The sequence below is a fragment of the Uloborus diversus genome, chromosome 7 (assembly GCF_026930045.1).
Source record: "Uloborus diversus isolate 005 chromosome 7, Udiv.v.3.1, whole genome shotgun sequence".
NCBI classification, from domain to species: domain Eukaryota; kingdom Metazoa; phylum Arthropoda; class Arachnida; order Araneae; family Uloboridae; genus Uloborus; species Uloborus diversus.
In genome coordinates, this window is record NC_072737.1 from 105793278 (window position 1) to 105817977 (window position 24700).

Consider the following 24700-nt stretch of genomic DNA (forward strand, 5'->3'; position numbering starts at 1 on the left):
GTCACACAAATTCTCACCTTCGTTACCTAAACACAAAATGCCATTCCTCATTAATACATGGCAGTAATGACACCAAATTTTATTTTCCATGATACAAGGGAGCCCCCTTGTTTATTTTCAGCCTTTAAGAAGTTATGAGATTTTTGTCGAAAAACAACAAGATAGATTTTGTTTTAAAAACTTAAGTGTGATTATTCTGACTTCTCACGTCCGTGAACTTGAATTTCAGGGATGTAAATTAATGTAAAAAAAGAAGTGAACATGTTTTCATATGCTTAACATGTGCAGATTGTAGCAACAAAAAAGAAAAATATTTCCCTGAAAAATGTATTCATTAGGCCTATATAAATGGAATATTTTTCACCTCCATGACAGACCTTGTCAATGTCATTATTTCTGAGGTAAAAATAAATAATGGAGAAGATATCCATCAATCTTAGGCATTCTACCAAAATAATAAATTGCCAGCATATTATCAAGTTTACTAAATACTATTTTTAACACACTTTTGAACTAAAGGTTTTACTATTAATTAAGCCATACTTTAATTAAGAGAACTTAAGATTAGATTCCCACCAATCATTAAAGTAGCTCATTGTTTGCACTATTAACAAAATTACTACTTTGGTATTAACTTGGCCTTGATTTTTTAACTCTAAAAGCTTTTTTTCCCCTGTGAACAGAGCATTTTTTGTTATTATTATTTTTTTAATGAATAAAATAATTGGAACTTAGCTGGCCATTGTTTATGGTTACATCTAGTAGGTAACACTTTCATGTAAGAATGAAAAAAAAATGGTTTCGAAATTGAAAAAATATGTGTTCAAAAGTTACATTTTCTGGAGAATGACCCATTAGTGCTGTCTTATTATTAACTTTTTAGGACAATGTAATAGAAATATAATTGTGTTAATATTTTCTTAGAAGCTTGATAAATTAAATTAAACCTCACTTTCTTTTAGAGAACTCGGGCAAGAAGCATATGATGCTGCTAAAAAAGTGCATGATAATTTTTTGAAAGGTCAAGAAATTAGAAATGAATATATTAAACTTGGGAAGGAAAAGAAAGAAGAATATCAGGTACTATTTTTGCCTTCCAACATTATTTTCATTAAATCCAAAAAATGTATGTGAAAATATTTTTCTTTGCTATGACCCAGGATTGTTTATTTCTTTGTTTACTTGTTTATTTGTTTTTAACGTATAATAAAGAATTTCAGATGTCAAAAGTGAAATGAATAGTATCAGGGACGGACCCTGAAGAAATTTGGGTCCTGGGATATTTCAAATGTATTTCGGTACTGGGAGAGGTACTACAATGAATCTGAAAAACATGGACTCCTATCGAATTAGTAGTCCTTGCCTGAAATACTTTCGTATGCAATCATATAATATTATTTTAACCAAATGACCTTTTAATTTTCTACCTCAGAGTGTGAGTGTCACTAGTATTTAATAAAATACGTATCAAGTAATGTTGACAATAAATCTTGTTTTGTAGTTTTTTTTCTTTTTTCGTGTTCTCCCATGTTATTTAGATTTTTTTTTAATATTTTAAAATTTATGTATGTTCTGACCTCTGAAATCATTTTAACTTGAGGTGCCTTTTTCAGGTAAAAAAAAAGGTTGGGAACCACTAATGTAATCTATTATCATTAGTTTGTTCATTTTTCATTTGTTTATCGTTCACTTTTTAATATTTTATTTCTTTGAAATGTTAGGTTAGAGATATTCTTGATTTATCACTTTGTTGATAACTTATAGGTCAGTTGAGTTCAATTATGCAGAACAATCATAGTCAACCTTTCCGTAAGTGACTATTGTGTTATCTGTGTAGAGCTATGTTTTTTTGTGCTGTATGGAATCAGATTTTTTCTGCTATTTTTTGGCAAATCAAATTTTGTCTGTAGCTGATGGCTACAATAAAGAAGCAATGTTTTATAATATTGATTGTGTTTTTTTTTTATTGTGTGTGTGTTATTTATCTGACTCTAAATATTTAAAAATTATTTAATTTAATTTTCATGTGGAAAATATTAATAATATACATGTGTATTTCAAACCGCTATTTATTTATTTATTTATTTAATCAACAATGGTGTAAAAAAAGTGTCAGCAAACAGCAAAATAGGTAACTGTTACTTTTACTCTCTACAATTTAATTTCATAATCTTTCTGCAATTTTGTAAACATGCTATTTTAACTAAATAACAGCTCATGCTGCAAAATAATTGACTTATCTCAATTTTGCAAACATTCAAGTGTTTTTACTTCTTAACCAATTATGTACCAGTATTATGTAATAAATGCAATTGTGTTTACTTATTTTTATTTTAGCTTCTTTTAGATGAATTGCTAAAGCAAGAGGCTGAGGCAATTAATGTGAAAAATGAAAAACAAGGTGACTTTTTGAAAGAACTTGTATTAGGAATAGTTTATTATTTTTCTTTGCTGATTGCGCAAGTAAGTGCATCCTAACTAGCTCCCTAACTAACATATTTAACATCCTGATAGTAATTATGCTTAATGACTGCATGCATGTTGTATAATTAAAGCTGTACACAACAACCCATCTCTCACATGAAAACTTTATTCTAAAGTTTTTAACTTTCAAAGAATAAGAAAAATCTGAAACTGTCCCTTTTTTTTTCTTTAAACCCTCCCCCCCCCCCCCCACTGAAGTTTCATCATAAAATATTTCTAATTGGCTGATGTTTTGAATTCTTTCCGTCTTTATGATCTGAATAAGTGTTTTAGAAAATAACTAAAATATTTGCTTCTGTGATACTAAGTAAAATGAAGTGTGCCGTCACAAAAATTGTGCAAGAAAAACACACAGTAACTAATCAGATTTTTTTTTTTTTTTTTTGTAAAATTTCATTTCCAAATGAAGTTCAGTAAAGGTTGCTCTAAAAGCTTTAATTATAGGTTCATTTAACTGAAGCTAAATTTATTTTGCATTTTTTACTGCATATATTATTTTTAACAAAAAGTGATTAATATCCTTTTTATGTTTAAGTTTATTAATTTGTGCTTTTATAATAACTGAAATTTTTTTAAAAAACTGACGATTGTAGCCATTTTGGTATATAAGAAAGGCATTTAAAAGGATTTTTGATTTTTCTTCTTGATTCTGCTATATCAACTGGCAAATTGTACTAGTTGTGATTATTTTTCCTTTTCCATGTTTCCTATGTCATCTAGAAAAAATGTAAATGTATTTCATGACATCTAAAAATTTCCTTACTCGCCGAGTTTTGTCTGATAAATCAGCAAAATTCTTCGGCAAAATAATCAGCATTCATCGAATTTTGTAGTCCATTCCGCATAATTATAATCACTCAGCAAAATTTGGAGTTCCTTTCGAAAAATTGAGAATTTCTGCCCTCCCAAAAATTTTAGTTTGGGCGCCTATGAACCTTTTAATATAAGGTCGACAATCAGGGTCGGGGAGGGGGCGGGGGTATAATCATGTATAAATAAAATATCCATTTTTCATTGATGTGTTGAAACAAATCTTTAATGATCATGAAATAAAAGATTTGAATTGTGTATTAAAGTTTATGCTATATAGGGTAGACCGAGCAGTGAATGATCACTAAAGCAGAATTTCATTTTCAAAAATTCATAGCACTCTTTAATGTTGTAGCATTTGGAGCATGACAGTCAAAACATTTTAGATGCTATGCATAATTATTTTTTAAAAAATTGGGAGAACTTTTATAGCTGGGTATGAGGTTTTTTAGGAGGTTGAAATGAAAAGAAGTTCCCGGACTGAGTGAATGAACACCCCAACCAGTAGACTAACACAGCACATTCTAGTAATTTTCTTTCTGGAAATGGGTAGAAGAGAGTTACTACTGCCAATTCATCTAAAAAAAAGTTTTTAAATTTTTTTTTTCAAAAGATTAACAGGTGTTCATTTACTTGGGGGGGGGGGGGGGGGGAGGGGGTCCTGATTCACTGGTTGGTATAACTTATTACTCTATCTCAAAAAATAAGCATAACTTGTGAGGAAGAAATGTTTAACTAGCCAAATTTGCATTTTCATGTTTACACTACTTTTTTGGAAACTAATTTTTCCTTTTCTGGCTGGATAACCTGTAAAAATTTGATTGTATTTCAATAAATTATTTTTATTTTATTACCATTTTTTTCGTTTGTTGCTTACCCTTTGAGGTGAAATGTATTATAACTTGTGCAGTTGATGACAGAAATCCACCCTGCTTAGAGCAATTAGTGCCAAAAATGAATCAGTACTAATTTTCATTTATGTCTACTTATGTTGCAAATTTTGTTTGAGTCATCCCCTCACATTACTTTTTGAGACATAGCAGTCACAATTGGGGAGAGAGAAAAGTTCATTTTTTCACCTTTTTACTTTTAACTCTTTTAATGCTCAATGCTTTATTTTTTAGATGAAAAAGAAAATGCTGAATCAAGAGAAAACATTATTCTCAGCAAGGAAAGGGAATTTAAGAAAGGTAGGCAGGGCAATTAACGTGTACTCTATTATCATTTTTTTAATGTCATTTTCTGACATACATTTGCTTCAAAATGGTATAAAACTATATGTAGAAGTATTATGGCGCCAGAATTTCCTCCTGAGAGCATTCAGTACTTACATGTATATACAGCTATGTATGTACAGCCCAGTACCTTGAAAACCGATAATTCTAACATTACTCTAACTCCAAATTTCTGTCAGGTCCCCACCCCCTTGTCTTCCATATTTTGTTAGTTATCCTTCGTATCTCAATGTTTACTTCTTTTAACTCAATATTTTGTTAAAAAAATTACTTGCAATCTGATAGTTAAAAGGACAGAAACTTAAAAGTAAAAATGAAAATTTTCCCACCATCTACTATTCCTGTACAGTAGACTCTAAAAGCCAAAAGAGCTCCTTTTGAAGCAGTGTGCTGTGCGTAAAAGAGTAACACCTGTGATTTCTCTTGTATTGAAGGAATGAGTATGTAAAAAGTTGATGAAGCAGAATACAAATATTCTGACTTTATAAAATTTGATTGAAACATCGAGGTTTGCCTCGAAAAATTTATGCAAAAGGAGGGAGAAAATAAAAGTGCTGCTATTAAAGAACTGTTCGTGAAAAAAATTAAAAATTAAAAAATTGAAAATTAATTGTTACATGAATCACAAAACTTTATTACAAGTCAAAATGACGCATTAAAAAACTGGTAAAACTTTAATCAGGATGCAACCTTAATGAACTACTGAAAATGTATAACTTGCATTAGTTAATGCAATTTTCATTGCGTTTGAAAAATGTATTGTTTAGCACTTTTAGTTTAAAGAAATGTGGCCACGATTTCTAAACAGTGGGCACTTATGAAATTCTTACTACTGGCAACTAAAGAAATCCCTCTGTTTTGACTTTTAATAAATGCTCCTTAAAGTGTAAAACCTAAGCTCAGCAAAAAACTTTTTTTAAAAAATTGGATTAGAAGTTAACAGCATTTTATTTTGGTTTGCCTACCAAATTATCAATTGTTGAAGTAATAACCTAGTATTATTGAAATTTACTTGATGCTCACTGCCTTTTTAATGTGATTAACTTGATTTTTTTTTCTTTTTTAAAGTTCTAATTGCAACTTCATATCATTTATTTAGCACAGCAAAAGCGCATTGCTGCTGAAAGACGCTTACTGCTCGAACATCAGCAGCAAGAAGAAGCCGAAGGTGTGAAAGCCTTTTCAGAACTTGATTTAAACAAGGATGGAAAGTAAGCATTTCAAATTTGAACTTGTCTTCAATATCTTGCTAAATTCATATAATAAGCATGTGTCTTTATAATTATTGTTTTCAACAAGTTCTTATCTATACTAATAATAAAGCTGAAAGTCTGGATCTCTGGATGTCTGGATCTCTGTGACGTGCATAGCGCCTAAACCGTTCGGCAGACTTTCATGAAATTTGGCACACAGTTAGATTGTACCATGGGGGTGTGCACCTTAAAGCGGTTTTTCAAAAATTCGATTTTGTTCTTTTTCTATCCCAATTTTAAGAACATTTTCCCGAGCAAAATTATCATAAGATGGACGAGTAAATCACCCAGTTATCACAACGTGGAACCGTAGCATGGGCAAGCCAATTGGCGAGAAATTCACCATACTTTATTTGTAAATATACAGGCGAACCAAAAGACCTTTTAATTTTCTACTACGGGCAAAGTGGTGCGGGTACCGCTAGTGTTAAAATAAAAATACTCAAATGTGTCATTTTAAACGTTAAGTATAATAAAAGCTTTAAATTTCACAATTCGATACTAGGTACTAATAAATACACTTGCATTTTTTAGAGCAGAGTCTTTTAAGAAAAGCAGGAGAGTGGCAGAAGTTGTTCAAAATATGGCTAATTTCAGTAGACTGTTTCATTCAAATGTAACAAGAACTGCCCTTAGCTAATTAATTATTTCATTTAAACAATTTTCTATTGCGACTTCCTGTATCTCCAAATTTCTTTGACACATTTCTACACCTTGTTTGTTGGAAAACCACCAGAGGCGCCCCCTCCCCCAATGTGTGGGGGAGGGAGGCAAAAAATTCTCAATTTGATGGTTGAAACTAGAATTTTACTGAATATGACGGAAAAGGCAAAAAAAGAAAAAAACTCATGCATACATAAATCTAATGTAAAAATACATTAGGCATCACTGAAAAAGATTTAAAAAAAATAACTGCAATATTGCAATGCTGTCTTCAAATTTTCTACATTTTCAGTCAAAATTTGCCATGTCTGAAATTTGTTGGGAGGTAGAGACGTACCGAGTACTCGGTAACTACTCGGTACTCGGCCTACTTGGCCAATTTGCGGAGTACTCGGTATTCGGCCAAATTCTGGTCAGATACTCGGCCAATACCGAATAGTTGCAAAAAATTGAATATTGTCAGAGACAGATACTAAAATTTATAAAAAAAAAAGAGCAAGCATTATATTCTGCAATCATTTACAATTAACATTTTAAAGTCAAATTTAAATTTTGAGAATAATGAAGTTTGTAATGCTTCAATGGAATAAATCTTTATTTTAATGTCTCCAAAATTAATAAAACTTATTTATTAAAAATTATGCAAAAAAGGTAAGTATAGAAAATATGGAATTTTTACATTAAAAATGAATTTTTGCTTCAACCAAAAATTAGTTATAAAAAATATAAAAATATCTTTGCTTAAAAAATAAAAGGAAATAAAACAATGTTAAAAGTACAGTGCAGGAATACTGCAGACACATGTTTTGGCGTTACAAGAAATTCTTTTTTCAATGCACAAAATGGGAGCTTGTGGATTTAAAAACAAAACTCGGACTTTTTTGTCGAATGTTCTTTCGTACTGAATGTACATTCTTTAGCTCACATGTTATGCACTGAAAAAGACGTTCCTTGTGATGGGGGGGGGGGGGCAGAAACACGTGTCTGCAGTATTCCTGCACATTTGTTTTTATCTACTTTTAAAAATTATTTATATTTGGCGGACTAGAACTATAATTTATTGGTATATACAGTGAAAACCCTCTTAACGTACACCCCTCAAAGACAGACACCCTCTTATGCGGACAATTTTTAATTCCCCAGTTCCAATGCAAATAACATTCTTAAACCCCTGTCCTGCGGACACCTCTCTATTGCGGACAAAAAAAAAATTGTCCTGTTAGTGTCCGCATTAGAGGGATTTTACAGTAATTTGTTTTAATTCCAACTTGATTAATCGTACCTTTTATTTATTTTTAATTTTAAAAATAATTTTTTTGTAAAATTTTAGGCACAAACAAAATTGTTTATATAATGCATAATTGAATTTCAGCAGAAATTTAGTTTTAAGAACTATTATATGAACAAGGAGATCTATACTACTATTCCAATAAGTTCAAAATTCATCACATGTGTGTTGATGGTTCTTCTTAAAACATAAGTGGTACTGGTAACTCGACCGAGTCGTGAAAGGCCGAGTACTCGGTAACTCGGTACTCAGCCGAGTACTCGGTACTCGGCTACTCGGCCAAAGTGCTACTCGGTACCTCTCTATTGGGAGGTCATGGTGACCTCCCATCGGAGTGCCCCTGAAAACATGTTGCAAAATCTCTTAAAGGCACTCTTCACTTATATTTCTGTATTCCTCATCCAATTATTTTGCTATTCCCATTAGTCGGGATACTTTTTAAAATTTTGATTAATCTGTTAAATGTATCCTTCTCAGCAAACCTCTTTCTTTGAAGATAATATAAAAAGTTTGATCTGGGACTTCTAAACCTAATCTTTCATCTTATAATGCAAACTGTTTTATCCAAATTTATTGCATGTAGTGTTTTTATTTCTTCTATGCATATTGTAATTTGTTTTGATTAGCTCTTTCTTTTTTTCAAAGGCTTACTCTAGCAGAAGTTAAATCTTGCATTCGTTTTGATTATGACGGTGATGGTAAAGTGTCCAACAATGAAGCGCAGGTACGTTTTCTAAAAGTATTCTCTTGTTTGATTGCATATTCAAACAGAGTATTAAAAATCTAGTGTTCTCCAAAAAATAAATCTTAAATAGTCTCACTTTAGAGTCTTTTTTAAAACATTTATTTTGTTCCTGTTCTAGATAATGATATAAAATTGCATGTTTTTCAAACATAAGAATGTAGAAAATGCAGATATTGTATCAAATTTTAAAATCAAAAGGTATGCTAAGCGGAAAATAAGCTCAAAACTATTCGAAAAGTTTAATATAGGATTTTTGTCATTGTTTTGGTTGTAGACAAAGATTTTGCAATGTTTTTCAAGTATATGGATTTAGAAATTGCCGATGTTGTTTTGAATTTGAAAATTGAAGGATATGCAAAAAAATTTCAGAATGCAATTTTCATTTATTTGTTTATTTTTTATTGTTTTGTTATTGTTTATAGTCAGAATTTAAAAAAAAATCAATTTAAACATTCTTAAAAGACTTCTGTTACTACTCTGCATACTAAATGAAAACTAACTTAAGGTTATAATTAATTTTTAAAGTTTAATTTCGGCTTTAAGTTTAAAAACTGGACACGCTTTGTTCATTAATTGTTACAATTAAAATGGATGAGTCATGTTTAAATTTATAACATATTAATAGTGGCAGTACCCAACATCCAATGTAAATTGTTGTGGGTTTTTTCCTTTTTGCAAATGTCATGGTATTACATGTTTACGTTAATTTTCCAACCTCCTAGATCATTTCTTCCAATAAAAATCATTAGATAATAAGTGGTGGGAGGATGGTACTGATAACCAGAACGGAAACTTCAAAAAGTTTGAATGCGTTGCTCTAAACTTGCCATTTTTGACATTAGGGGTTTGGTACTTTCACTGCTAATATGTACATGCCATTTGTATGACTTATAGTTCTTTAAAAAGCTTAAGTGGTTGTTGTAATTAATCTACCTAAAAAGAATTAGTGCTTCATGAAAAAGAATATTTTAACAGTTAAGAGATTTAATTGTGGAGACAAGAAGGGAGAACGACATGAGCAAATTCTTCTGGACCAGCCCTACAGGGAAAGAATATAGACAAAAATTAGACTTGAGACACAAAAATTCAAAATCTTTAGGAAAATTTTTTAGACATAAGACAAATTATTTTTATGTGCAGTGTAGCATGACTTCTGAAAAGCTCTTTGTGCTGGAAGAACTAGCCACTTATGTAAGTTTTTTTTTTTTTTTCAGAATTTTTCAGACCCTGCGTATAACGCAGGACAGTAGAACATCCAAAAATCTATACACCAAACTTTCAACTTATTCAAAGTATTAGTTAGTAGCTTTTATTGTTCAAAACACCAAAAATTATCAAAAGTATTCTTATAATCATTAACTCATTAAGTTAGAATAATGATGTGATTTTTGTAATTAGCTCAATGGGTTTTTTTTCTTTGGGCAGATTTTTTTTTTTTTTTTTTTGTGAAATTTGAATCAGTTTATTTTTAGTTTTGAAGTTACATGCATTTGTACATATATATATATATATATATATATATATATATATATATATATATATATATATATATATATATATATATATATATATATATATATACACCCATTTAATGGAAATGTGTTAAACTTTTTACTGAAACTTTTCCACCAATTAATAACATTGTTATTCTAAGTCTGTCCTATGTATACTTAACAGTTTTAGTGAGAAAAGTAGCACATAATACTTTGTGCACAGGGAAATTAAATTGTATTACAGCTTGAATGATCAAAGTTAGTGTTTTCATGTAGGATACTGAGCATGAAAACCTTTAACAAGAAAATCATTGCAATGTAAATTTCTGAACACATTATTTTGTGCTAGAACTAATAAAATTTTCTATTTTTAATGACTGGAAACAAACCTCTTCAGAAAAAACGGGGGGGGGGGGCGCCAAAAATGTTATTTATGATCGTTGTTTTTAAACTGTTATGCGTAATTTCTTATTTTCTTTTCTTATATTTCCAGTTTTATATGCATAAAAAAGAGGAAATGAAATTAGAGGATTTCTTAGCTTCTGGATGGAAGATAATGAAGCCTGCATTCACCATTCATGAAGTAAACTATAATTATGAGCTCCCATTACTATACAAGTTTTGTGTTTTGATAAATGAGTGTGAGTGCAACTCAGTTTATGGAAAGTCTAGAACATTTCCCCCCAGGGTGCCCACAAGAGGGGATTATGACGCAAGTTGTGCCATCAAAATTTTTGGTGGGATTTTTAAAATTGCTTTTTATTTATTTATTTATTTATTTATTTATTTATTTTTAATTTAAATTAGTATTTATTTTATTTTATTCTGTTTATTTTTTATTTCATTTTTTTAGTTTGTGTGTGTGTGTGTGTGTGCGTGTGTCATCGGCGTAGCACAGAAATTTTCTAATAAAATAATAATAATAATTAAAAATAATTAAATACATAAATAAATAAAAATATTCTAAAGAATAAACTTATTAAAAATATTAAAAAGAAAAAAAACTTATTTTAAAAACATAAAAAACAAGCTAAAAACAAAAAGGGGGAAGAAGAGAGTTGAGGAAAATTTTGGAGGTTAATTTGCGCCATGGAACTTGGGGGATGGGCACCCCTGTTTCCTCTTTACTTTAAAAGAGACCATCTTTGTTGTTGTTCTTCAGTTTAACTCGGCATTAACATCTTGAATCATTGGTTAAAACATTAGGTTTATGTATATTGCAGTCAGCTCTTTCAAATCCACATGCCTTAAACAATACACTTTGGCTGGTGTGGATTTCAGAACTATGCAGATTGTGTATCACATATTTGTTTACTTTTTCAAATGGTACTAACCACGAAGGCGGATCACACAATCTGCCTCCGGTGGGTTGGTGTGCAACTCTGTTCTTCTGAAGTACTAAAGTACAGCGCCTTCGACGCTGTACTGCCTTTAGCTTCAATTAGCGAAAAAAATTTTAATTACGTTTTCAATATGTGAATTACATTTCTTCAAAGGAAAAGATAAAAAAAAAAAAAAAATGCATCAAACTCCACATTACCTGCGTCAGTACATTAATTAATAAAAACAGTGTGTTAATTTTTTCATGCCGCAGCTCTAGAAACATTCAATTCCGAACTATTCAAAGACTTTTCCTTTAAGCAGAAAAAAAAGGAGAGAAATTACAAACGCAGGGTAACATGAGAAAATAAAATACTTTTGCTCTGTGAGTCACCTTGCCAAGAATGATGGGGAATATAATGGGGAAGAGTGTTTCAAAAGAAGGGAAAAATCTTCTGAATGAGAAACCGATAGGAGAGAATGTTAAGTTTTTAATAATTTTTAATTTATATCTCCGCTAGTTAAAGTAGCACAGCTATGCCGCATAGCTAAACATGTAGCCAGGAAAATTACAAATCTATCGATTCCTGTTTTGATGCTCAGTTTTCTGTAGTTCACCAGGAGTAGCGATGACATAGATGGATAGTCAACGATTTAATTTTTAATAGTGGAAAAGTGTGATTTTGAAATGACTTGAACATTTCTCCTGTGAGCTTTTGTGTATCTTACAAACAAGAGTTAATAAAAAAAATTCGTTCACATACTCAATTTATTTTTCGACCCAAAATGAGTAAGAATTGGCTAATTAAAACCAGGATGCCGACAAAAAGTTGTTTTTTGTTGTGTAGTGTAATAAACCCGTGAGATTTTTTTTTTTTAGTTTTTAAAATGGAATCGAGAATTATCTCGTTGATTTTTTAGTTAAAAAAGTCAGACAATGAAAGTATTCCAGAATGCATCAGTACTTGTTTCTTTAGTGTTCATTTAAGAGGATTGGACAGAAGTATGGAAAATGTGTTTTTAAGTTGTTTTTTTTTTCCAAGAGTCTTTAATAGATCATTTTCCTCGTGTATAGATCTTGCTATCTACTTTACGTGACCCTGCAAACATACCATGCAACCAAGATGTGCGTTTGTCGAAGCATCTTTGCATTATTGTCACCTAAGTGCAGTTTTTTTTTAAAAGAGGTTATTTTAGAAATTACTCTTTGCTTCTAGCAACTATTTCGGAGATTTTTTTAATATTACAGACAACTAAAGAAACTATGTTTAGTAATGAAACTCTGGCAGCCCTGTGATGTTGTTAGAGTTCAATCAGAGAAATTTAAATAGACTGGATCTTAATTTTTCATATCAGATATAAGATAACTCCTTGAGTAGGTTCTAAAATGACGTTCAAATTAAGTTGACATTAATGCAGGGTTGACCGAATTGGACCCAATGGGGGGGTTTTTTTGAAAAAACCCATTTAAAAAAGCCCATTATTTAGCCCACTTTTGGATTTTTTAAAATTTCTGAGAAGTTTTTTAAAAAAATAATTAATTTTAAATACTTTTACAATTTAAACTTCTTTTTTATTTGTTCTTCACCAGAGACAATGGACATAAAAATGAATTTTGAACTTTAATAGTATTTCTTAACTCTTAACGGCATTAAAAAAATACTTCAAAGATTTTAAATAAATATATTTAACTTTTTTCTTTAACTGGTCAATAAATAACTCAAATGATCTTGACTAAGTCCTGTCACGTCTGATTTTCTCAATATTTGTAGGTTGTACAGAGGAAACTACTCTAGCTAAAAGGCTTTCATTTGAATTATTTTCTGCAAACCAACACGTCACAAAGCTCGAATAAACAAGGTTCTATTTTTTAGAAATTAACAAGTGTTACAAAGGGGCAGACAGATAACAGAATAGGATGTACAGTATTTTCATTGTCTTACAAAAAAGTTTAATATTTCTTACTCTGTATTCAGAAATAGAAAAACAGGCAACATAAAATTCAAATAAAATGTCTTGATTAAGCTGGAATTCAGTAAAAAGGAATTTAACTTTTAACTACTTGAGGTTCTACTGTAGTTTTGCATAACAAAATGAAATACAATAAAATAAAATTCAAAAACAAAATGTAGTTATTAAAAACGAACAAACGAGCAATAGATTTTATCACTGAAGAAGTAACTTTGCCTTAGCTGTTGATAATTATGGAAACTAAAAAATCTGAAACTTCCACCATTCTTGGGTTTCATCGTCTTTTATACTTTTCTTCAGAAAACGCTGAATTTTTCACCCCAAGACAATTCTTGTGCTTTGTCCATATACTTACACTACAATATGCTACAAGTACCCACATTTTCCCTAAAAAAAGAAAAAAAACCTACATTTTTAGAATAAAAAAAAACAGCTTTAGTTGGGGCTTTTTGGGTGTTTTTGCCAACCCTGCATTAATGAACTACTTAGGTTTTTCAATTCTTAGAATATTCTCTTTTTCACAGGCTAATGAGGAGCCTCCCAAAGTGAAGCCTGTTGATGATTCACGAAGTCCAAAGCCTGAAGTTGTAAGTATTGTAAAGTGAAATTCTTTTTAATACTTATTGAAACTCCATTCCTTCACGAGGGTTTGTTGTGAAAATTGCCCTTCAAAGGTAAAATGATGGCAAGCATGTCATTCTGGGGGCTGGAAGGGTATATCTCTTTTCCCGGCTTTCATTGAGTATTAAGAAAATCATGTTGAAATGGACAAAATCTGTTTGATTATACATAGTGCACATACTTTTAATCAGCCTTTGCACTGACTTGAATAAAATCAAAATGTATTCACAATTAAACATTGCAATTTAACAAAGAACCTTTTAGCCTGTCTATTAACTTAAAATTCCTATGTATCATTTTCACTCTGAACATAATCAACTTTTATGACTTTATTTTATTTTCTGTTATTTCAATGTATTTATTCATTTAATTGTTGTAAATAGAAAATATTTTTATCTAACTTATATGTTTTGTTTGTGTAAAACCAGCATGCTTTGAATTTAGTCTCAAAAATGATCCTGTTTAGACTTTTGTTAAATATTATGACACCTCGTCTAATCTTATTGACTAACTGCAGTAGCCAAAAAAATTCTTGGTTCATTTATTGTAACCTAAATTCAAATATTCATAATAAATCTCCCTTTATTTATCTACTAGAAAGTCGCCCGTCAAGGTATGACAAGTGAAAATTACTTCCACATTTGAACGAAGCCATTGCCTTTTTGGTGTATTTTGATAGTTGAAATGGTAACCCTAACTCTAGTGGATTAGCCCTAAACTCCAGTAGGTAGCGTTCATTGTTGACCATTTTTTTATTTCTTCATTCCCCCGAAATGACACAGTCTTACCAATAAAACAGTTAAGTGACCATATCGAGTTCAACCTTGTCATAAAAAAGCCTTTCCCTGCATGTTAAACATTACCAAAACATATTATCAGATTATCATGCCGTGGCACGAGTTTCATTGTTGAAATACGCAAGTTACTCGATCATCGGCTATTATTTATGTGAGAATAAGTGAAAAAAAAAGAATATAGAATGAAATAAGAATTGAACATCTTAGAATTTGGTTTAGATCTAGAGCCGCTCTTAATGTAGCATGTGTGTAATTGAATAAATAATGCATTGATGGAAATTCATATGTATTCTCAAAGAGGTACTACGCTCACTGGCCTTCTCTATGTAGTTCATAGAATCTTATAACCATCATTGAGTGCACCATTTAAACATGAAAGAATTTAAAATTTCCTACCAAAACATATCCTTCTTCTTAACAGCATTAAGGATTGTCAAACTTATTTCTGTTCTAGAAACATTGTCAAGCTGAAAAAATTAATTGTTTGAGATAATTTTTACTAATCATTATACGTATTTATAGATATTTTTTCATATTTAAAAAATTTTATTGGTTGATGTATTTAATGTCAAAAAATAGTCATTAAATCTAAAATTTAAATAAATTTAACTAAAAAAACAATGTAAAGGTGTTTCTGTGTTCATTATGCTTTGTTAATACATGTTTCATTTTTTAGAAAGAAGATAAAGAACCAGAGCACCCACAAGTAATTGCAAATTCAACTGAGAAGGATGATATTTTGAAAGGTTTTGATTAAATCATACAAGTTCCTTTTCCCCATTTTTTTCATGATATGTATTATTTCTCTCTTCCTGTTATATGTCTATAACTGCTTTGATATATTCAATAGATGCTGCAATGGCCAGGAAAGAATTTGCTGATGCAGATAAGCTAGTACGAGACATCCAAGCTGAAATTTGGTAATACTTATTTTCATATGAATTTTCAAAAATTTCTCAAAATATCTGTTGAAAAATTATTGCTCTTTCTCTCTCTCTCTCTCTTCCCTCTTACCAATTATCTATTAAATTGTCAAGAAAAAGTGATGCAGTCACTTTTCTTTAAAAAAATTACAGTGGAGTCTCAAAAATTTGAGGTAAATGGGGCTCACCTCACCTCAAATTGCTGAAAACTCAGATTATTTGAAAAAAATTTCCACATTTAAAATTTACACAATTTGGAAGACATAAGGAGGAGCACCTTTTACTTCCTTGCATAAGAAAAAGAACTACAATTGAGGCAGTGAGAAGCAAAGGGATGTAAGTGGACATTTTCAAGTTTTGAGTAAAACGCATTTAAAGATAACATTCTAGGTAGGCTTTCATTGATTTTTTTTTTCTAAATCATGCTGTACAGCAGCACGTACCAGGGCTACTAATACAATTTCTTGCACCAAGACAGAGGAGGGGTCCACCTACCATGTGTACTAGTTATCTCCAAATTTTCAATTTTGCCACTTGCATCCCTTTGCTTCTCACTGCCTCAATTGTCTTCATGAAAAAATTATCACTCAAACTTCACCATAAATTTTCTTTTAATTTCATTTGGACCAATTTTAACCTAATTTTTTCCCTATATCCTTATGCATTTATATGTGCAAAGCAACCAAAACATCGTAATCAACCTCTCATTGTATTATTTATTGAACGTAGTCAATAAGTTTTACAGTTGCAAAATATTTCTATTTTCAGATTTTAGTGAAAATCAAATTTTTAGCCACTAAAAAGTATAACTTAAAATATAAATGAAACACCTCAGATTAAGCGGCAGCTCGAACTTTCGAGACTCAGACTTTCGAGATTCTACTGTACTACATTTTAAATCATCTTAATCCCTTTTTCATCGATTTTAGTTTAGGGAAAATGAAAAATTTATAATATTACATTTTAAAATTTGTTGGAAAAAATTACTTTGGTTGGAATATGAATGTGGCTTCTCTATTTATTTGCAATGGTAATACAACGACTTTATTTTAGTTAAAACATTGAAGAAGAAAAAAGTGTTTTGTGCACCTTTTCTTTATATAATGATGTCAAAAATACTCTCCACTTAAAAACTTTATTTTAAAAAAAATGTTGCAGATTTAATTTTGTATCACCTAAAAGAGCTTTAGTTTTGTTATATTTGTGCAGATATTTTTTATATGTTGTTGACTTTTTTAAACTACTAGTAGGATAACGGTACCAGTAACAGATAAGGGTCCAGTAACAGACAGTCGTAAGTTTGGAATGAAATAATAAGAATTTTTGGCGGGTTAAACTGATGTTGCTGCAACCCATGAAGACGGTGCAACCATCTACTGTTATCAGAGAGAATTTTATAAGCCAGTTGGTATTTACAAGGCAGTGGTGGAAGGTTATGAATAGCCGCTGTGAGGTCAGCGGGTGTTTCATGTTCATTTGAATTTAATAAGGCTTTAGATCTAAAAATGAAGAACTTTTGCACGTTTTGAAGAGAAAAGGGGAATGTTGTCCATTACTCATTCTTTCCTCATCCTATCTGTTACTGGGTATCACCAGAATTGTCGGTGTCTGTTACTGGGGATCAGACCTTTTTCAAAATTGAGCAAATTAAAATGAACTTAACTAATTCCGAGGATTCAGAAGCAACCAAACGTTAGATGAGGTGTAGTTCCATGAGGGAAAAATAGTTTTTAAAGTCTAAATGCATTAAAATGCTCAGAAAATTGACTTAACCTGAGAGCAATGTCTTAAGCATGTCTTACTGGTGCAGTTACCCAAAATATTATTTAGTGGGATTCATTCATTCCCCCCCTAATGACTTATAAAGAATTTTATTATTATAATGCTCAGATATTAACATGATGATTATAAGGGGGAAATATAGCAGTGTGCTAAATGACCACTGAAATTGGATACCAAGTCTTCATTTACCTGAAAAACAGCTGTATACAACTCACCAAGAATTTTCATATCAGGTGGAGTCAGAGCACGACTAAAACTTTTGAAGACACTTGGCACAAAATTTATTTGGTGCCAACTCTCCCCCCCCCCCCCTTTGAGCTTGTTTTATATGGAGAAGGAGGTCTGTCCGGAGCGCTTGAAACTCGTTTGAAACCGTTCTGCAACTTAGTAATCCAAATCTTTGATAAGTTTAGTCGTGGTAAATCACTACATTTTGCTACCTCAATAGAGCGTTCTTTTCTCTCTATTATTTTTGGCTCATTTTAAAAACTAAAATTTTTGTTATTGTATTAAGACTTCTTTTCAACTTTCATTACATGTTTCCTCTTGTTTTTAACTATCATGGCTAATTTTTAGAACGTTATTTTATTATGATTACGACCCTGTTTTCTCGAAAACTCGATGGTGACTTCAAGAGTATACTGCAGTTGATTCTCTTGTTAAAATAGTATTGATATTCTTTTTACATTTGTGAGACTTCTTTGTTTTAATAATTTATTAATTTTCTATTTGTTTTTTAAGCAAACCAAAATGCACTACTTGAGATTTTCAAAGTTGACCTGTCTATTCATTTATGTTAATTTATTGGCAAATTGTTTTAATTTTTTCCTCTCCATTGCTTAATCCTCAATTGTGTTGATGAATAACTGTTATTGTCAATCTTTCCTACAAATTTTGTTCTCTAATATTGATAATTCTGCATGTTTTCTGCAGGCTTTTGAAAAGAAAATTAAAAGCTGATTTCGGTGAAGAAGACGAATTCCTGGTCTTGGAAAATGAATGCTTTGAGTTTTCCGAGAAGAAGTATCTCTACAAATTATGTCCCTTTGACAAAGTGGTCCAAATGGTTAAAGTTAACCAAGATGAAGCACTTCTTGGGTACGTACTAGTACTTCATTAACCTGATAAATTGGGGTTTGGACTTTGAATGTTATTTATAAGCATGGTGTATTTACTCCATTTTGACATCTTATGAAATTTAGATTTTTTAAAAATCATGTTCATTTTTTGAAATTCTTTTTGCTACCCTCTTCTAAAAACTATTTCAAAGCTACCTCCTTTTAGAATAATGTTTGGCTTTAACCAATATCAGGTTGTTATATTTTCCATATTTTCTTGTTTATAAAAGTTAGTTAATATTTTCAGAATAATTTGATTTTTGTCTTTAATTTGATTTTCGAACAAAAGGCTGGAATTGAGTTTGGAAAAGAAAATAATCAAAAAAGGTTCAATTGAAACACAAAATGTTATTTTTAACCTACTTTACTCACACTGTTGTATATTATTGTGATTTTCTTTTTCATTACTTTTTGTTTTTCTTGTTTTGCACTAAGCCTTTTTTTTTCCTATTAGCCATTACAGTTTGAGTCCTATGTAAAGAGACCTTATTTAAAAATTATGCTTTTACTATTAAAAATTCTCAAAAGTTTTGATTCATTAAACTAATTAAGAGCTTGAGCAAGTTTGTTTCCTTTTAACAAAAAAAAAAAGATTGAAAGAAATAAATGTAATAATATTAATCGATTTTTTTGAAATACTTGAATTGACAAACGGTATCATTGTTTTATATAAACATCAATTAAACACTGAAATTAATTGCCTTTTGGTTAACGAAAAATTTTGATGATGCATGTCTCACATTCAAGAGTTGATGTAGCCCTTAAATTTTCCCAAACTCATACATAAATCCCTGATTTGTATGAAGTAATTATCTGAAGTGTGTTTGTTTTGGGGGATATACCATATTGAGAATACCTTTTCAGATGAAATTGCTTTTTTCCCACTGGATTATTCTTTTGTTGTTATGTTTTTATCTAGTTATTTTTACTCATTATCAAAATTTTAGTTTGATTTCTCTCTATATTTCAATTATTATGTATAAAATATCGACAAAAATTAAAACATTTTGTCTTAACTTATAAATTTCATCAATAGTAAACGAAATATGAAGTGTTTGTTTCAGTCTGATGTAGTGCAAAATGTCTAATATAAAATAATTTATATTTGTCGCGAGGTCGATTGGCCGCGAACATATGAAACATACCTGAGTATAAAATAAAACTCTTTTATTTACAATTTAAAAACATAGACGTCGTACATCCTGCAACCAGCAGGAATGCAAGTAGGAGACAGAATCTAGCAAATAAGCGACTCACTTATAAATAAATGTTTTTGCTGTTGCCACACGCTCGGTGGCTAATCTTTCCAGGATAAAGTAAAATTACATGCAAATTCGACTGAATATGCAAAAATAACAAGACCTATACAATACTCCCCTCTGAGTCTCGAACATAGATCTTAAAATAGAATAGATGTGCCTTCTCCCCACTTTTCTCCTCAGAGCGCGCGCCAACATCCCCCGTTGGACATCATGTTGGCATAAATTAAAGTTAAGTTTAAAATCCAGAAGTTAAGATATTTAAACTAAGCCAACATTAACTGGCCGTGTAATGTCAAGTTGGAGACAAGCAAAAAACATGTTTCAGAAAAATACATTTATTAAATATGACTAGAATAACATCCCCATAAAATACACCCCCAAAATATCATAACAAAAGTGGTTCCAGAATATAAAGAAAAATGTCACCAAGATGTCGATGCAGTCACTTGCCACTCCGAAGGATCAGGTAGAAAACTCACAAAAGGTCCGCCGAATCACACTTCAGGAATGTCCGAATGAAAAGCACCATTACACAATTCGTAGATCGGTGAACATCACAGGTAGACACATGGAACTCACATCCCCGACATTTTAATTGGCCGGACACAACACAACAGGTTCTTCACCTGGATTCACTAATTCCAGGACTTGGAATATTAAACATCACATACCACAAAAACCCCCGCTAGCATCGCGGGGAAAAACCCCCCTACACGTGAGCCGGACTAGGCTTCACCTTCAGAACCAACCACTGGGGATAGTTGAAAGAAGAAAAACGAGAGCGACTTCGCTTGCTGCCACTCACCACAATATATATGTTTTATCAACCAATGAGATTCCATGCCTCGATGACGTCACCACACTAACTTCTACTTCGACCATCACTCATTTGCATATTCCACTACCGCGAATCTTCGTACTCCTCTCCATAGCACGTGCGGTCAACGAGTGGAATTAATTCGAGTCGATCAGGTGACAACTCAACTTTTCTGAATCGACACATCGAGACATGCAATCTCCGATGGTTTCAGTAAACAGTCGCCATTAATTATGGCGTGGGGGAATCGTCGATTGAAGTGTTAGCACCAACTAGTTGACAGGTTCTACTTTTACCAGACTGGGCTTAAAGTAGGTACACTTAACTTTAAATTATTTTCTTTAAATTATCGGCTGTGGACCGAGAATAAAAACTAAATAAAATAAAATATTTTATGCTAACAAATTCCCCCCTTCTCGGTTACACAGCACGATACACTTCAAAACGACATGAAAACTGACATATTTCACACAACAATTAAAAAATTTAAACACTTTTGAAAAACATTGAAAAAATTTACACATTTGAATATTAAACTTTTACATTTTCATAATTACCAAAAATGAGTTTGCACATTTTTTTCAATGTACCCCGAGTCAGAGGCTTGGTAAACGTATCTGCAGGATTTTCTGCGCTTTTCACATATTTTAATTCAAATGTATTCTCCTCTACTAAGTTTCTCAAAAAATGATATCTGACATCAATATGCTTTGTTCTGGAATTTTCTATAGGGGAATTTGAAAATTCTATTGCAGCTATATTGTCACAATTAATTACAGACCCGTTAAATTTATATCCAGCTATTTCAAAATGTGATGTTTCTTCTAAAATTCTTTTTAACCACACCACCTCTTTTGCTGCTTCTGTCAAAGATATATACTCAGCTTCCATGGTGGACAATGAAACACACTTTTGTTTAAATGTTCGCCAGATAATAGGTACTCTGTCAATGTAAATAATAATTCCCCCCATCGAAATCCTATCGTCCCTATTTGCAGCATAGTCTGAGTCAGAAAAACCATTGATTTTAATTTCATTTATTGCAGATAGACTTAATTTATAATAATTTGTATATTTTAAATAACCCAAAAGTCTTAATAAACACTGCCAATGTCTTTTACCCGGATTTGCTTGAAATTGAGATAATAAATTAACTGTATATGCAATATCCGGTCTAGTTTTCCCTGCTATATAGGACAAACATCCCAATAAATTGCGATAAGGTACTTTCTCCATTTCTTTTATTTCTTGGTCCGTTTTTGGACAATCACCTAAAGACAAAATTGTACCTTTCGCTATTGGGAGGGTCGAGTATGGGTATTGAAACTTTTCAAAATTTTCACAAACTGTCTTAATATAAGAATTTTGGTGTATAAAAATTCCCCCATTGATTTCTTCAAATTCTACCCCCAATAATTTTTTAGTTCTCCCTAATTCTTTAATATCGTAATGTTTTGATAAATCCTGAATTGTTTCCTGAATTATGATTTCATTTTTTCCAAAAATTATTATATCATCTACATACATCAATAAAAACACATTTCTGTTTCTTGTATAGACACAGTTACTACATTTAAATTTCAAAAAATTTAGACCTTGGAGAACCCTATCAATTTCCAGGTACCAATTTCTCCCCGATTGATGGAGACCATATAGCGATTTCTTTAGACGGCATACCCAGTCTTCTTTTCCCGGGATTACAAAACCCTGTGGTTGTCGCATATAGATTTCTTCATGCAAATCAGCATAAAGATATGCGTTTTTTACGTCTAATTGAAAATGGCTCCAACCCAGGAATATCACCAGAATTGAGAAAAACATTCTTATCAGGGAGAAATTGATAACTGGGGAGAAAACCTGAGAATACGATTCTCCTGCCACCTGCCTGTTTCCCATCGCAACCAATCTGCTTTTAAATCTGGCAATTTCCCCTTTAGCATTCCTCTTCAAGTCATAGACCCACTTATTACCAAGTACTGGTTTACCAACTGGCTGGGGAACTAACTGCCACACCCCCCTTTCTTGAATCACTTTCATTTCTTCTGACATGGCTTCTTGCCAATGTTTTACTTCTGGGGTTTTCAAGCATTGATTATAGTTTTGGGGAATTAGCACTTCTGACAAATTTGCCTCTGGCTCGGGTTCCATTTGTTCCTTAGGGGAATTAAAAATATCAAACAAAGGATTATAAGGCACATTTTTACTTTTGAAATCAAATAGTTCAGGATTGTAAACAATGTTATTCTTCTTACAATATTTTTCTACATCATTGGGTGACCTTAACCTGGTTTTATTTCCTTTTTCATAGTAGTAGATATCAGTACGGTCCCCTGTCTTTCTTTTTACTGCATCCCTCACCCATTCAATTTCCTCACAAGGGGTGGGAGCCTTTCTTTCATCTATCTCTTTATCTAAGAGAACTTCACTAATAGGTTTAATAAAAGAATAATCATCATCATTGTCTACATTCCCATTCAAGTTTGATTTCCCCCAAATTAAATTTTCCCTGAAGACCACATTAATAGTTTCAAAAATTTTCTTTAGCTCTGGGTCCCAAATCCTATACCCTTTTGCTTGGGTTGCGTAGCCCACCATTATGCCTTTCTTACTTCTCGAGTCAAATTTCTTTAGGTTTTGTTTTTGCATGCCTCTGTAGGCAATACATCCAAACCTTCGGAAATGCCTTACTGAAGGCTTGTTTCCCCAGAACAGCTCAAATGGGGTTTTCCCCCTTTCTTTTAGGACTGTTCTATTCCTGACATAATTAAAGCATAAGGCGGCTTCCGCCCAAAATTCTTCCTTTAGTCCAGAGTCTTTCAGCATTGCCCTAACCCCATTCATTAATGTCAAATTGTATCTTTCTACTACCCCGTTCTGTTCGGGAGTATAAGGGTTGGTTCTTTCTATGCTGATGCCTTCTTTAATTAAGTGGGTCTCAAAATTAGAATTTGTGAATTCCCTCCCATTATCAGACCTTATGGCCAAAATTTTCTTGTTGAGGGCTCTCTCTACATGCCTCTGGTATCTAAGGAAATATCCAAAAGCTTCATCTTTTGATTTTAGAAAGTAAATAGTGGACTTCCTTGAGAAATCATCAATTATGGAAAAAATATATCTTTTCCCCCCTAGTGACTCCACCGGAAATGGCCCTGCTAGATCCATGAAAAGAAGCTCAAGTTGTCTTTTAGACCTTATCCCTGGAGTGGGCTTAAATGAACACCTTCTTTTCTTTGCAATAATACAAGGCTCACAATCTGGCCGGTTTCTATTTTTTATATTAAGTCCTTTGACACAGTTCTTTTTTTCAGTTTCCAAGATACTGTCATAATTAATATGGCAAAACCGTTCATGCCACAACTCCAGGTCTAATCCTTTGACCTCGGTTACATTTACATTTGGTGGTGAGTCACTACTTTGATTACTTAAAAATGAAGTGGGTTTTACAAAATACAATTTATCAATTAAAAATGCAGAAAAAAGTTTGATACCATCATTATTAAAAATACATATTTTACCAGGATACCACCTTAATGAAAAACCAAGACTGTCTATCCTGGATCCGGAAAGCAAATTTCGTCTAAGTGTTGGAGCATAATAGACCTCATTCAATGTGATGGTTACTAGCTTACCATCTGTTTTAATTTCGAAAACAATTTTCCCTACCCCCTCGACTTGACTATTTACATTGCCCACAGCTACTTCCATTTTTGTATTTTTAACAGGCCTCAATTCACAAAACAAGTCCCTATCTTTACAGAAATGTGCCGTGGCACCTGTATCCAGTAAAAATACTGGTATTTCCTCCTTCAAATTTGTGTTGTTGGCCTGCACTCCTGATATTTTACTGATGGTGCAAAACATTCCAGCCTTAGGGGGATTACTTTGTTTGACAAAATTACGATTACCTTTATTTTGATTAGTTGGTTTTCTGCTCCAACACCGAGCCGAAATATGCCCCTTTTTCCCACATGTGAAGCAAACTCTCGTTTCAAATTTATTTACATTTTCAACTTTCCGCCCAGTCTGGTGTTTATTCTGAACTGAAAAAGCATTAACACTTGAACTACTATTTCCAAAATTTTCATTTCCTAAAAATTTTAATCTCCCCTCTTCTGCTA

At 31.7% G+C, this 24700-nt stretch overlaps 1 protein-coding gene across 1 annotated transcript in view; it reads left to right on the forward strand.

Annotated features, from left to right (window-relative positions):
• Positions 1-24700, forward strand: part of LOC129227020 (glucosidase 2 subunit beta-like) — a 46546-nt gene that overhangs the window by 10550 nt on the left and 11296 nt on the right. The window contains exons 5-14 of the mRNA XM_054861651.1: positions 963-1080; positions 2338-2401; positions 4419-4484; positions 5629-5740; positions 8379-8457; positions 10465-10554; positions 13787-13849; positions 15357-15426; positions 15531-15600; positions 18319-18483. Coding sequence (XP_054717626.1) covers positions 963-1080; positions 2338-2401; positions 4419-4484; positions 5629-5740; positions 8379-8457; positions 10465-10554; positions 13787-13849; positions 15357-15426; positions 15531-15600; positions 18319-18483 — 897 coding nt within the window. The remainder of the gene's footprint in view (positions 1-962; positions 1081-2337; positions 2402-4418; positions 4485-5628; positions 5741-8378; positions 8458-10464; positions 10555-13786; positions 13850-15356; positions 15427-15530; positions 15601-18318; positions 18484-24700) is intronic.